This window comes from Argopecten irradians, chromosome 13 (assembly GCF_041381155.1).
Source record: "Argopecten irradians isolate NY chromosome 13, Ai_NY, whole genome shotgun sequence".
In the NCBI taxonomy this organism is placed as follows: domain Eukaryota; kingdom Metazoa; phylum Mollusca; class Bivalvia; order Pectinida; family Pectinidae; genus Argopecten; species Argopecten irradians.
The window spans coordinates 32,385,764-32,399,967 of record NC_091146.1 but is presented as its reverse complement, the minus strand read 5'-3'; the positions used below and the strand labels follow the sequence as shown (position 1 = coordinate 32,399,967).

General features: G+C 34.7%; 1 protein-coding gene across 1 annotated transcript; it reads left to right on the top strand.

Annotated features, from left to right (window-relative positions):
* Window positions 1-143: 143 nt before the first annotated feature.
* Window positions 144-6,041, top strand: LOC138305890 (biogenesis of lysosome-related organelles complex 1 subunit 6-like). Its single transcript, XM_069246158.1, has 6 exons — window positions 144-209; window positions 1,525-1,671; window positions 2,850-2,958; window positions 3,815-3,902; window positions 4,379-4,465; window positions 5,631-6,041. The coding sequence occupies exons 2-6, from the start codon at window positions 1,533-1,535 to the stop codon at window positions 5,760-5,762; spliced, it is 555 nt and encodes a 184-aa protein (XP_069102259.1). The 5' UTR covers window positions 144-209; window positions 1,525-1,532; the 3' UTR covers window positions 5,763-6,041.
* Window positions 6,042-14,204: the final 8,163 nt, after the last annotated feature.

Sequence of the window (14,204 nt, the reverse complement as noted above, 5' to 3'; positions counted from 1 at the left end):
CGTTATTAACCAAATATTTGAAACGTTACATTATATATGACTTAAAAAACAATAACAATATATCAGAAATGCAAAAATAGAATATATTTGTGTAATATTTTGCAGACGACCTACTGGTAATAAGGTAAAGTAAAAGTAACAAAGGGACGTTACTCCCATTCCCTAACCATCCTTCACTGACCGGGTAGGAGGGGAAGTTTTGACGCAAGGTAAACAACATCATGATGTTTGTACAGGCGGTATCAACAAAACTAATCACATAACTACATCATGTCACTTTATCATACAATTGTAGGCTATTTGTTTTCACAACATTGCAATAAATAACACATGGTGACCACAATTTATACTTTCATTTTTCGGTTCTAGTTAGGTCTGACCACAGGAGTTTGACGTTCTGTCAATAATATATAAGTAGCAATGTAAAAATTATATTATTGACACAACTTCAAACTCCTGTGGTCTGACATTCATCTGGATTTTGAGGATTTTTTAATGTAACAGTAATGTCGTACAGAAACAAGTATCTGAAAATTTTCAATGTATACAGGGGAAAAAGAGCAAGTAGTCTTCACAAGTCTCTGAAATTCTAATAATTATGTAAACAGGTTTCAGTTGCAATATAAAATACCACCATCAATTCACTTGAACCAGGATTTTATTGAAATCTTTAGGAAGGTAGCAGTATTAAATTTGGTCGATCATCGACCAGGTACCTCAATGGTAGAGCATTAATTCGACTGGTGTTCAGAGGTCCCGGGTTCGAATCCTTTTCTGGCTGCTACATTTTCTTCTCTCTAGGCCTGTTAAAAACTTGGCGCCCAACTAAAATATCCATGGTGGTGTTATAAGGGTCTCGTAATTAAGTCTTTGATGGCGAAGACTTGGAAAAAATGGAGGAAGGAATGTAGCCAGATTGGACTGGTTCGATCATTGGTGACCAGGTAGCTCAGTTGGTTGAGCATTCAACTAGTGTTTGGAGGTCCCGCTCAGTTCGAATCCGCATTTTCTCCTCACATAGCTCTTACAGGAAAACCTTTTCAATATCTTACAATTAATCCTATAATCTGGTATCAATGCAGATACGATCACATTGACGCAAATACGCACAAACACAGCACAAGGGGATAAAAAGATTACTAACGAAATAAATTCAGTGTCCCTTGCACAATTAAATATCTGGGATACAAAGCTGCTTTGACTTGATAAAAAAGTTAAATGAAGTGATGTCAAAATGTATCAATTTGAAAGGGCGAAAAAATATGAGAAAACAAAATTTGTATCAAACCTGATGCTTGATTCAGTTAAGAAATGTTGTTCACACACTTTCTCCACCCTGAGAAATTTGAATTTAGTTGACAAGTATATATATATCAGAAGACTTTTATCCAACTTTTATGTATTTTTGTATAAATACATGTATAGCTATCTGTACACGCATCTGACGTAGAAAAAGTGTCCATTTCAAAATCATTAAATTGATAAATGTTCAAATGATACTGAAATTATAGTTAATCTTCATAGGCCTATCCATGAGCGGAGAAGAAAGTCAAGAAGGGGAGGTAATCCCAAATTTGTCCGAAGATGGAAATCAACAAGATAAAGATGTTGCGAACATTGTTGAAAATAAAGACGATACAAACAATGACGACATCAATAAAGAAGATGAAGGTAAGCATATCTTTACTAAACTCATTCACCACTGAAGACACATTTTAACTCTTCAAATTCAAGCACGGGAATGGTTCATTATGACATTTTAGTGGTCATTAGCCAGTTTGTTTCAGTAAGTCTACTAACAGTTCAATTTATTCAGTATTCCTAAATATTACACAACTCTACTGTGCATGTACTCTAGGATTCCACCCAATACAAATGTTTTTAGTTATCAACGTATGTCCCAGAGACATACCCAATATCATCTTTTCAAAATGATACCACACACTCTAACAATTTAAGATATGGTTAATATACTTTTATCACATAACTGGCACGTCCAGCTATGTCTTACGGCCATGTCATAAATATCTTAAGACACATGTGTAATAACACTATTGTGACGTCACAGGTAGTCTATAATATATATATGACGTCGCATGAATGTCTTAGTAGACGGAAACGTCACATCGGAGCCTGTTTTCTACTGTTTTATATAGAGACATAATCTAAAGTTTTACGTATATTTCTATTAATAAAAGTTATCTGATAAATAGAATCTTACACTCGTGTCTATGTGATAAGAAATTTAAAAGCTTGTTGTGTATCAAATTATTAAACTTGTCTGATAAATTTCATATCACATAGCCACTCATGTAAGATCCTCTATATACATAATTATGTACCAATATAATTAAAATTAGACTTATAATTCCGCATCACTTCGATGTTCTACGATATGCTCAGCTCCAATACAATATCTAACAACTCCTTCTTCGGGGTCACCTCAGCATGACCCCTGTGGTTAACCAATCAGCGCCAGGCCTACAGAATCTTCGGTGTGGTTAATTCTCTCGGAAGTATAAAAGGCTAACAATACATCCCGAGGTGTTCCAATTCTAGACCAGGGTCATGCTGAGGTGACCCCGAAGAAGAACTTGTTAGACCTTGTATTGGAATGTATTGTAGAACATTGTAGCGAAGCAGAATCACAAGTTTAATTTCAATTAGATTGAATATTTACTCACATAATTTGGTACATTTGAAATAGCTATATATAGATACACACAAATATTTTATAAAATTTCTGAAGTATTGATTAATTTGTTTTCTTTTGTTAAATTTTGAAGTTTAAAATAACCAGAAATGTCTGTGTATTTTAATTTGACGTATAATAAAAACATATTTTACAGATGAAGATGATGACATAGATCCGGCCATCATTGAACAATTGACAGTGGGAACACTTGGCCACTACCTCCCCAATCTACAAAAAGCCAAATCCTCACTCAACGAAATCCTGTAAGATAACTCAGAATATTTACATTCGCTTGTCAGCATTAACATCATGAGTTATGATTGTGATAGTATTTTAAGTGTCGACTGTACTGGATGGCACAAAGTCTCATTTTGGTTATACTTCACACAAAACATGTCTCAAGGATTGTAAAGAACATGTGATCTGTTGATGTTATATACACTCTTCTTCCCCTCTCTCTCTCTCTCTCTCTCTCTCTCTCTCTCTCTCTCTCTCTCTCTCTCTCTCTCTATCTATCTATCTATCAATCTATCTGTCTGTTGTACATGTTGCCCAGAATATGGTATATAAACTAATTAAGCATTGTCAAAATATCTAATCGATGATAGATGATATTATTGCATTACATTCCAAAATAAATAGATAACTGAGTAAATGAGTAAAATATCAATGTAAATGTATGCATATTTTGTTTATTTGTGATAAGGTAATTATTAGCACTTGTTCTGATAAAAATACAAATCCTTATTTTCACTATGTTTGATAAGAGGATCCGACAACATCCCATTAGGGGTCACGTCCAGATGACCTTTAGCAATGGCCAATCAGATTGCAGCTGCCAGAATCGTGACTGCAGGCAAAATTGATTGAAAAAGTTTTCAGAATTATTTTCGTGTACCTAGTCATCTTGTGCAAAGAGGACAATAAAGCTATATGTATATGTGCACTGGGACAGAATAGCATTTTCAATTGATATAGCAAGGCGAAGAAAATGCATTTAATCTGAAGTACAAGTGGTATAAAGGTCATCTGAACATGACCTTTCATGGGATGTTGTCAGATCCTCTATTGAACTGTACTTTAATTAGATTGATCACAGTCAGTTACTTATTGTTACAGTCAGAACCAGGGAATCCTCATAGAAACCATACAACAGGAAAACACAAAATTCTCGGAATGTAAGGCGATGGACGAACTTGTAGAAACTGTAAGCATGATTTGATTCATCCTGAAATCTGTGCCCCCTACATTTACATATAGCCCATTTTTCAAGGGGTTGATATTTTCGTGGATTGGCGTTTTAGCCAAATTATATATACCACTTATAGCTAAATCGCGAAAATTTGAAGTGAAAATTTGATATCGCAAAGAATTTGAAATTGCGAAAATTCTATCCTTGTTACTATAGCCGTCAAAACAACTCGCTAAAGTATGCTGAATGTTTAGCTTGCTTAACATTTTGCATTCAATCCATGAGTGCTGTAAACAAAGTTGCCAGGTATTTTATATTTAAATCAATGTTTGTACTTAACATTTTGCATTCATTCCACTTTTTGATATAATAGTGCGCTCTGGCCCTTCACCAGACATCTATTTGTCATAATGCCTAAGTCTGGTGTCATGACCAGGGCCTAATTGACCTGATGAGTAGAAAGAATGTTTAGATTGAATTTCTATTTACAGATGACCCAGGCTAAGAAGTACTATACAAAACTGAATAATCTCCGGAAGGAAATGCAGATGCTGTCAGAGCGATCTTTTAAACTAAAGGTTTGTACAAAATTTCTCAAGATAAAAATCTTCATGTTACGCAAAAGAAATAATATAGGGTGGTGATTCACCCTGTCTCACTCAGTGTTAGGTCTCATCTCCCTTAAAGGCATGCTATATTTCCCAAACAAAAATTAAAAGTTTACTAATAACAAAAATAACGACAGAACATTTATTCCGTCTTTGCATATTACAGAGTTAGCTCCCTTGCAGGTAGGTATTGATTGTTACGTCATTATTTTGTGAGCACATTTTACGTTGTTTTCTCCGAAAACTATGACATTACGCTTCCAAACACATGACGTCACAATCAATACCTAGGCGCAAGGGCAGATAACTCTGTAATTGCAAATACAGAATATGTATGGTTTATTAATTAGCTCTCTATAAGATGAAGTTATAACAAACATGAGATTCCTCGGTGTGTGTATCTTTTGTTAACAATGTAGGTTCATTTCGCTGATTTGCTGCTTGACTAAGTGTAGCTGCAATATTGTAGCTCAAAAGACTTTTAGACAGAAAATGGTGTCGTCATTAAAGCTACAATTGGTGCCTACTACTGCTAATGGAGAAAAGTAATGATTATGCAAACCATTATAAAACGTTTCTTTGCATTTAATTGTACTTGTTTGATATCTTTTAAATACTAGAGAATAAAACTGGACTACATAAAATATCAAATTTTCATCGAGGCATTATTTTTTTACATAATATATATGAAGGTCTTTCTGAAGGGAATTTATACAGCAAGTCCACAAATTGTGAATCTGACGTCTTGTGAGCGGTACGGTAGATATTAAGAATGGTAGTTATGTTTGTTTTGGACAAAAATAATATGTAAATGCATGTATACGCATAAAATAGTTGGAAACCTACAAAAAAGTATAGAAAACTGTGCCCGAGTGATTTTCGGAGGCAGTGCTCCACTACGACACATAGGGACCAATTCGTACCCGGCTGAAAGGTATAGTAGGCCGGGTACGTATATTCGTTCTAGACGAAGTGATAATCAATTATGTACTTTTTAGTAATTAGGATGACACCATGAAACATCCAATTAACGGAAATTAACAAAATTAATAATAATTGATTTATAAATTTTTGGGTCTTCAAACTTCAGAAATGAATGAAAAAAATGCCTAATCTTTATCTCATTTTATTTTAGAAAAGAGCTTTGAAATTACAACAGCAGAAACAAAAGGAAGAGCTGCAGAGGGAGGAACAGAAGGAAAGAGAGATGGATAGAGAGAGGATGTTAACGGCAAAGGTCGCTAATAAGGACTCCAATTTATCTTAAAATATTCTAGGGCAGGCCGGGAACTTCCTGGAATATCCCTGGCTGGCCATGAAACAATTAAACAATTAAAAATTATTTGTTTATCATATGACTGGGCCGTCCAGTCATGTCATATATACGGCCATGTCATAAATATCATAAGACACTTGTGTGATAACACTTCTATGACGTCACATTTAGGTTTTCATGTTAAAATTTATATATGATGTTGCATGATTGTCTCAGTAGACGGAAACGTCACATCCGAGCCGGACTTCTACTGTTTTATATAGAGACAAATACTGTTTTATATAGAGACAAAATAAAATAATAAAAGTTATGTGATAAATAGAATCTTACACTCGTGACTATGTGATGTGAAATTTATCAAACTTGTTGATTAATTTGATATGCCACTCATTTAAAGGCTCGTGGCATATCAAATTATTGAACTTGTTTGATAAATTTCATATCACAAAGTCACTCATGCAAGAGCCTCTATATACGGCACACTGGACAAGCCATGAACACTTAATAAGACTGTAGTATATGCCTCAGTGAGGTAGCGCTGTAAAGCTGGTGTGAGTTCCACTGTCACATGGAGACACCGACTGTCCATACTGCTGTCAGGGGAGGTAACTCTTTAATGAACTTAGGTGTTTATTGATGGAGTTCGTGTGAGACCATAAATTTTATTTTATTTTTTATTACAAAATGTATAATTTTCAATGTGCAATATTTTCTACATTCCATTATGTTAACAATTATCAATTTGTATAGAAATTGAATCATTTTGTACAAACTACGAATTGATTGTGTAGTATAGAAATTAAATCGTTTATCATTTGTACAAACTACAACCTGATGTATGATATTTGTCAAGGATGAGAGTTGGGTTTAGGATCTTACATGAGCGTTCATTTCATGCGAGACTTTAATCATAAAACAAGTCTAAGAAGTTTTTTTTATTTTTGGGAGTCTTGGCAAGCAAATATAAAAACTCTGAGATGATCGAGTTTCATAAAATCTCATATGAAATGAACACAACTTTAAATTACTTTTCATCACACAACTACAACAACCTACATTTCAAAGAATATCAGGTCAAAATATATTGTGAAAATCCAGCGGAGACGGCCATTTTGTCCCGCCATCCTCGAAATCCTGATGTCATTTTACTGATATTTTCTCAACATCATAATGATTTTCCAGTCAATGAAAATTTCTCCACGTCACATAACACAATAGTGAAATACCGTATTCGATTCAATAAGCCTCCCCATCTCTATAAGCGCCCCTCCTCATTTTTTAGGGTTCAATTTTACTTACTTTGAATTAAATGCAGACATGAATTAAATGCAGACAGAAAATATGAAAGCTATGGTTTTTTTGATGATTTCTATTGCTAAATGATGTATTGCTGGCTTTGTGCAATAACTTTGTGAAAGGCTTTGTCCAAATATGGTTCTATTAAGCGACCCCTTATTTATTTCAATTTTTCAAGGACTTCAAGTGCTTATTAGGTCAAATATGGTATACAAACATATTTTACAGGTGGAATTTTGTGATGAACACAATTCCGTAATTAGATCAATACCATATATAAATACTGGTTATTAAAGATGCTCCACCGCCGACAGAGCATAAATGATATTCATCATTTGAACAATAATTGGTGTTTAATCGTGTACATATATGTCTAATTAACACAAAAAATAATATAAAATAATTTATTTTGTCTTTGGTGCATGCGCAATCATTACTTCATTTCATATAGGATATAGTGACAAGGAATTTTTTCGGGATGCAATTAATTATTTTTCATATTTTTAAATTGAAGTAAAATTGGAAGCTCAAACTTTCCAATGGTGGTAATGGTGTAAAGTAAGTAACTTTTGTTACTGAAGAAAAATACTAAATCGTCTGCTCCTGTTTGTGATAGTGAAAAAATACCATTTGTCAGCGGTGGAGCATCTTTAAACAAAAAGTATTCATTAATGAGTATACTCTCTTGGGTTGAACAAGAAAGAATTAAATATGCTCCACCGCTGACGAATGGTATTTTTTCTCGATCAAAAACAAGAACAGACGAATAAGTATTTTTTTCAGTAATAACAGTTACTTGCTTTACACCATTGTCACCATTGAAAATTTGAGCTTCTTATTTTGCTTCAAAATTATTGTTTTGATATGTGCTTTAGCTAATTTTGTAGATATTTAATATACTACAGAATGATATATTGTTTCTGTACATGTAGATAGATTGTATAAATCAATTGTACAGATCTGTATATAAAATTTTTGATGTCAAATGTAACTGAAAATAAAGTAAATATTGGAAAGATATTTTTTGTTATGCGCAATATATTGGAATTTCACTGAAATAATGTACCCAATATGAAAGAATCAATACAGTGATTGAATTGCATACCTTGGTTTTATTAATGTAACTTCCTATTAACAGCCAGGGTCATGTAAGGACAAGCCAGGTTTGCTGGTGGAGGAAAGCCAAAGTACTCAGAGAAAAACCACCGACCAGCGGTCAGTACCTGGCAACTGCCCCACACGGGATTTGAACTCGCGACCCGGCCAGAGGTGGAGGGCTTGTGGTAATATGTCGGGACATCTTAAACCACTCGGCCACCGCAGATCATCAAAGGAACAAATTGAAAAACAGTAGTACATGCTTTAGGTTTATTTCAAGAAAATACACGTCAAGCAAAAATATGTTAAACAAAGAATATGCAAAACTTAATTGAAAAATTAAAAAATATATATATAAAAAAAAAACTTGTGGGCAAAATAAATCAAAATGTTTTTCTTCATGATATTTTATTTAAGCAGAATGCTATATCAACTTACATTCAATATTTTCATTTGTTTGTTTAAGTTTAGCGGCCCATCGACAGCCAGGGTCATTTAGGGTCAAATGGAACATTTTAACTCAATGGAATCTGTGCTTTTATTGTCTATTTTGCTTCAGTAACAAAAGTTAAACCCTTCCTATGAATGAATCTTCACAAAAACATCGGTGGTAATTTGCCACAAATGGAACAAAATATTAATTGCATAAATAAAACTTTTTATATATGTTTTCATAAAATGAGTGAATACCTGTTATTGTCAAAATAATACATATTGTTTTAAGTTTTGTCGGCATTGGATCATTTTTAAACAGTGTCTCTATTACAATGTGTTCATTACATGATTTATCTACAATCTTAATAATCATCTTTTACATTTTGTACATTGTACAGTAATTGTGAGTTTAATCAATTGAAGGTTATATCAATTTGTGTCACACATGTATTTGTCCGATTGCAGAGACCCACTACGTTTCCGAAACAAAACTTAGAATTTTAATGGTAAATGTAAGAACATCTAAAACTAATACCTACGATGAAGTTACAACACCAAAACAATACATGATTCCTTGTGAAAGCTATTCCGAATTTGCATATTACAGAGTTATCAGCACTTGGGAGTAGGTATTGATTGTGACATAATGTGTTTGCGAGCGTAACGTCATACGTTTTGGAGAAAACGATGTGAATTGCGCTCACAAAATAATGACGTAACAATCGATACCTACCCGCAAGGGAGCTATTTCTGTAATATGCAAAGACGGAATATAAACTCTGAAGGTTCAATTCACTGTTTTGCCACGGAGTGATAGTCAATTGCAACTAACGCGTAGTAATTAGAGTGACGATGGGAAACGTATAAGACGACCCGCGTTATGAAAATTAACATTTAATTAATTTTAATCAAAACTGTTCAGATGATGATGATAATAAGCGTAGTTTTAACGTTAAGTTAATAACTTCTGCGACTCTACAAAATTATCAAACTCGTTTTGTATTCCCACTTTCAAAATTAAAAGCCGTTTTGGAGAGGTAGTGGGCCCTTAAAAAAATGAAAGTAGATATTTCAGAATAAAAAAGGTTAGGTGCAAATAATAACAATAATGAAATATAATTCAAGAAACAAAAAAAAGCAGGGAAATCCTCATTTAAGTTTATAAAAAATAACAGTGAATTGTGGAGATATTATTAAAATGAACTGAAGAATTACAAAACGGTTCTATTTTTTGATAACACCAAAGCAAAATACACTGATGCAGTATCCTTGTATCAATTCCGAATTATTGGTATAAATTTTCGTTCTTAATTTATCACCTCGTTATTTCCTCCGAATTATATTTTACTTTGAAATAGAAAACAAAATGTAAATATAGCAAAGGATTTTAATTCAAAAAGGGCAAAACATTTGTGTAGAAAACATCAAATATTAATAAAAATAATAAAAAAAATGCAACCATTTGTTTGCACCACTTGCAATGTTTAAAAGTGTTTTTTTTCTGAGGAAGTATGCCCAATTAAAAAGACTCTTCCCTATCATCTCCGTGCCCATAACCTCTAATCCACAGCTTATCAAAAATTCTTCCTTGTTCTCAAATCCCCAACCAATACCTTGTGCATTGCAACTGAACGAAGTTGGAAAGCAATACATTAGACTGTAGCCAAACATCGTGGCTTTGTTTGGATCTTTCGCATTTAGTAGCATATTGCTACTGGCTTTCGGGTCTAAGATAACAAGCAGCCCATCATCCTTGAGAACTCTCATGACATTTTCCATGACCTTTGCGGGATCTGCAATGCCATGCAGGACGTCGAACATCAGCACCACACTATACTTCCAGTCTGGGAAGTTGGGATAGGTTGTTGACACTGAAGTCCAAAATACCATTCTTCACCGTTACTTTCATGGCTTCTGTTATCGCGATTTTGGATAGATCGCAGCCAGCCATGTATACGCACGTTTTCTTCAAGAAGTTTATGGAGCTTCCAGGTCAGATCGCCAGGACCGCAGCCAGCATCTAAGAAACTGTCCACTTTCAAATTCATTTTGGCTGCGTAATAAAAATAATAAACGTCTTGAATTAATGGAAATTCCAAAAGTCCACACCACTGATGGTTTATATCGTGTGTTGTTGTGTATTAAGACACGGCATACACTTGAAAAGTTTCGAGCATATCCCAAATTTTGCAGGATTATAAAGAACTCCACTCTTTACCTTCTTACTAACTTAGTTAAGATGCAATTACAGGATTTGCAGCAAATGAGAAATGAAAATATTACTAAACCAGTGATTAAGCTTATATTCACTATGAGAGCAACAAGATCCAGGGCTCAGTTTCATGATCATTTCTTAACTTTAAAGAATCCCCTAACTTAAAAGTCCCCATAGGAAAGCACTTACGACGTTAAGGAAAATAACTTACAGAACCTTCCTTAAAATCTGTAATGGTTTCCTATGGAAAATTTTAAGTTAAGGGATTCCTTAAATTTAAGGAATTTTCGTGAAACTGCGCCCTGGTATTAATGGCCATGAAGTTTATTTTGCAGATGTAATTTATACGGATTGCAAATTTAAACTTAATTTCATACACATGCCACATGTATTTAGAAACAAATTTTGTCACTAGTATGCATGGAGGTAGAAGATTGATAAGCGATAATAGAAAAATGCATTATAGAATAACATATATAATTCTTTAGCCAACCTTTTCCATTCCTATAGCAAAATGAGTTAAAATAACTCTTTGGTTCCCGCGCTTACAGCTCCTTTGGGCGCAGGGTCACGGTTCATAATTGGCTCCCTGTTAGCTTAGGATAACCATCTTCAGTCGGACGCTTTGTATTGGCTCTTAGCCTTTTCGGCATTTTAGACAAAGTGAATTAGTTAACTTATTTCTGAAAATAATTAGTTATAGGGAATAGAATGTCATTTTTCATGGATCTACTAAAAAATTGATCATGAATTTTAGTTTTAACAGGAGACGAAAGTCAAAAATTTATGATTTATATATCTCCAGTATATTCATGAAAAATGACGTTCTATCCCCATTCTAAAATATCTAGGATGTAGGGATTCACACATGCCGTATTTCCCCCCAAACCAATAATCTTTAAAAAATTTGAAATCGCCTGCTCTTTCCTATCAGCCAATCAGATCGCTCCTTACATTTTGATATCCCAAAGCTTCTTCCACTTCAGTTTTTTTCCCCAGCTGATTGCATTGTTGATCCCGTGATGTGGTGTGTGGTGTGAAATTTTTCTGTCAGAATTTCCGATTCGATTATTTATCAATGCATTTATGGTCATTCCAAGACGCTTGTCTGTGAGAAATCTTATAATATTGTAGCTAACATCGACGAAACGGCCGAAATTCCTGTGCGGTTTGCTCTACGACCGATTGACCTAGATCACAAAAGTTGAGGTTTACGATGTTTTCGAATGGATATTTTGGGATTTACAGTGTTTTCTGAACAAAGGGAAGAGCAATACAGAACTATCGGCTAGTTATATATAAAAGCCTATAATTTTGTCGTGATCGGGATCTGTAGTATATGACAAGCCGTTTGGGTTTTTTACCTATCGAAATGAAGATATCTCTATTTATTTCAAGATATCTCTATTTAAAATGAAGATATCTCTATTAAATTAAAGATATCTGTAATTTAAATAAAGATATCTCTATTAAAATAAAGATGTGTTTAATTTAAATACAGTTATCTCTATTTCAACTGAAAATTACAGATTTTGTTTGTTTGTCTGTATATAAGTTTTACGGCCCATCGACAACTAAGGTCATTTAGGGTCAAACTACAAGGCAGGTATTAGCACCAGGATATAAACAAGGACTGTATCCAAAAGATCAGAATAAGAAAAAGACAAACCAAACTAAACACTAAGCTAAAACAAAACAGCTGACCCAACAAAAAAGTTACATAGGATAAAATAGTTTTAGCTAAAACACATGAGAAAACTCATGCACAATGTTGATGAAACGATGAGTGTTGCGTTGATATGAATATAAGATGATAAGTAATTTGAGTTTTAGAAGATAATCGAAATATTCGGATCAAAAGATTTTGGATTAATGTGTTTCTAGGGTTCCTTGATTTCAAAGCCTGAAGAACAGAAAGAGAGTCGGAACAGATGATTGCCTTTTCAATGCGGTGTTCTTCGATATTGTCAAGCGCCAGACCGATAGCACATGTTTCCGCAGAGAAAATGGAGACAACAACCGGGAGTCGGATAGAGGAGCATTGATTAGATGTACAGCATGCTGCCGCAACATTATCACCATCTTTTGAGCTGTCAGTTTAGATCTGTACATGGTCAGGGAAAGCTCTAATGCACTCCCGAAAGGAGGATTTGTGTTCTTCGGGTAATGCACTAGATTTTGCCCTCTCATGTAGAGATAAATTGATATCAGGTGTTTGAATGAGCCATGATGGTACATCCGATACGGTGTACTCGTCAATGGTGTCGAAATTTATATTTAGTTCCAGCAAAAAATTTGAAATTCTGATGCCAAATGTTGGTATGAGCTTTTGATTTTGTGTAAATATTTCTTGATGTTGTGGATTGAATACAAGGTTAAATACGGGATTTTTGGGATTGGATTTCAGTTGAACAGCATACTGTAATGATAATTTCTTTCGTCGATCGTCTAGAGATGGCTTTGTTTGTTTGATTAATTAACGTCCTATTAACAGCTATGGTCATGTAAGGACGGCCTCCCATGTATGCGGTGTTGCGTGTATGTTGTGCGAGGTGCGTGTTTTGGGAGACTGCGGTATATTCATGTTGTGTCTTCTTGTATAGTGGAACTATTGCCCTTTTTATAGTGCTATATCACTGAAGCATGCCGCCGAAGACACCAAGCAACACACCCCACCCGGTCACATTATACTGACAACGGGCGAACCAGTCGTCCCACTCCCCGTTTGCTGAGCGCTAAGCAGGAGCAGAAACTACCACTTTTATAGACTTTGGTGTGTCTCGGCCAGGGGACAGAACCCAGAGCCTTCCTCACAGGGGCGAATGCTCAACGCAAGGCCAAAAGTGAGGCGGTGCCAAGGAAGGCATTAGGAAAGATAAAGTCAGTTAGGAAGAAAAGAAAAGATAAGATCCTAAATTTAGTCGCCTTTTACGATCATGCAATAGATGGCTCATTAGCTTCCACATGGAGACTCTTCACAGGTGTTGTTCGAAAAGCTCCAAGTGCGAGACACATTCCCTGATTCTGTATAGGGTCAAGCATCTGTAGATAGGAGCTGCGAGCCGATCCATAGACAATCGAGCCGTAGTCAAGTTTTGATCTAATAAGTGCCCGATAGATAGGTAGAAGCATTTCACAGTCTGCACCCCAATCAGAATGGGAAAGAACTAGTAGAATGTTCAGCGCTTTCGAGCACTTGTCCTTCAGATGCTTGATATGTGGAACAAAGGACAGTTTCGAATAAATATTAGTCCAAGAAATTTAGTTTGTTCAACTACTGGAATTTAAATTCCATTGAGTGTGAGGTCAGGATCATTGTGTGGTCATCGTTTTTGACAGCAATTAATACAGGCAGCTTTTGATCTTGAAAATCTAAAGCCCTTTTCGTC

Excerpts from the sequence above, each read along its gene's own strand:
- LOC138305890 (XM_069246158.1), top strand. The coding sequence starts at position 1,533 with ATGAGCGGAGAAGAAAGTCAAGAAGGGGAGGTAATCCCAAATTTGTCC. Across the intron at positions 1,672-2,849 it reads CATCAATAAAGAAGATGAAG|ATGAAGATGATGACATAGAT; the intron begins GTAAGCATATCT and ends CATATTTTACAG. Across the intron at positions 4,466-5,630 it reads AGCGATCTTTTAAACTAAAG|AAAAGAGCTTTGAAATTACA; the intron begins GTTTGTACAAAA and ends ATTTTATTTTAG.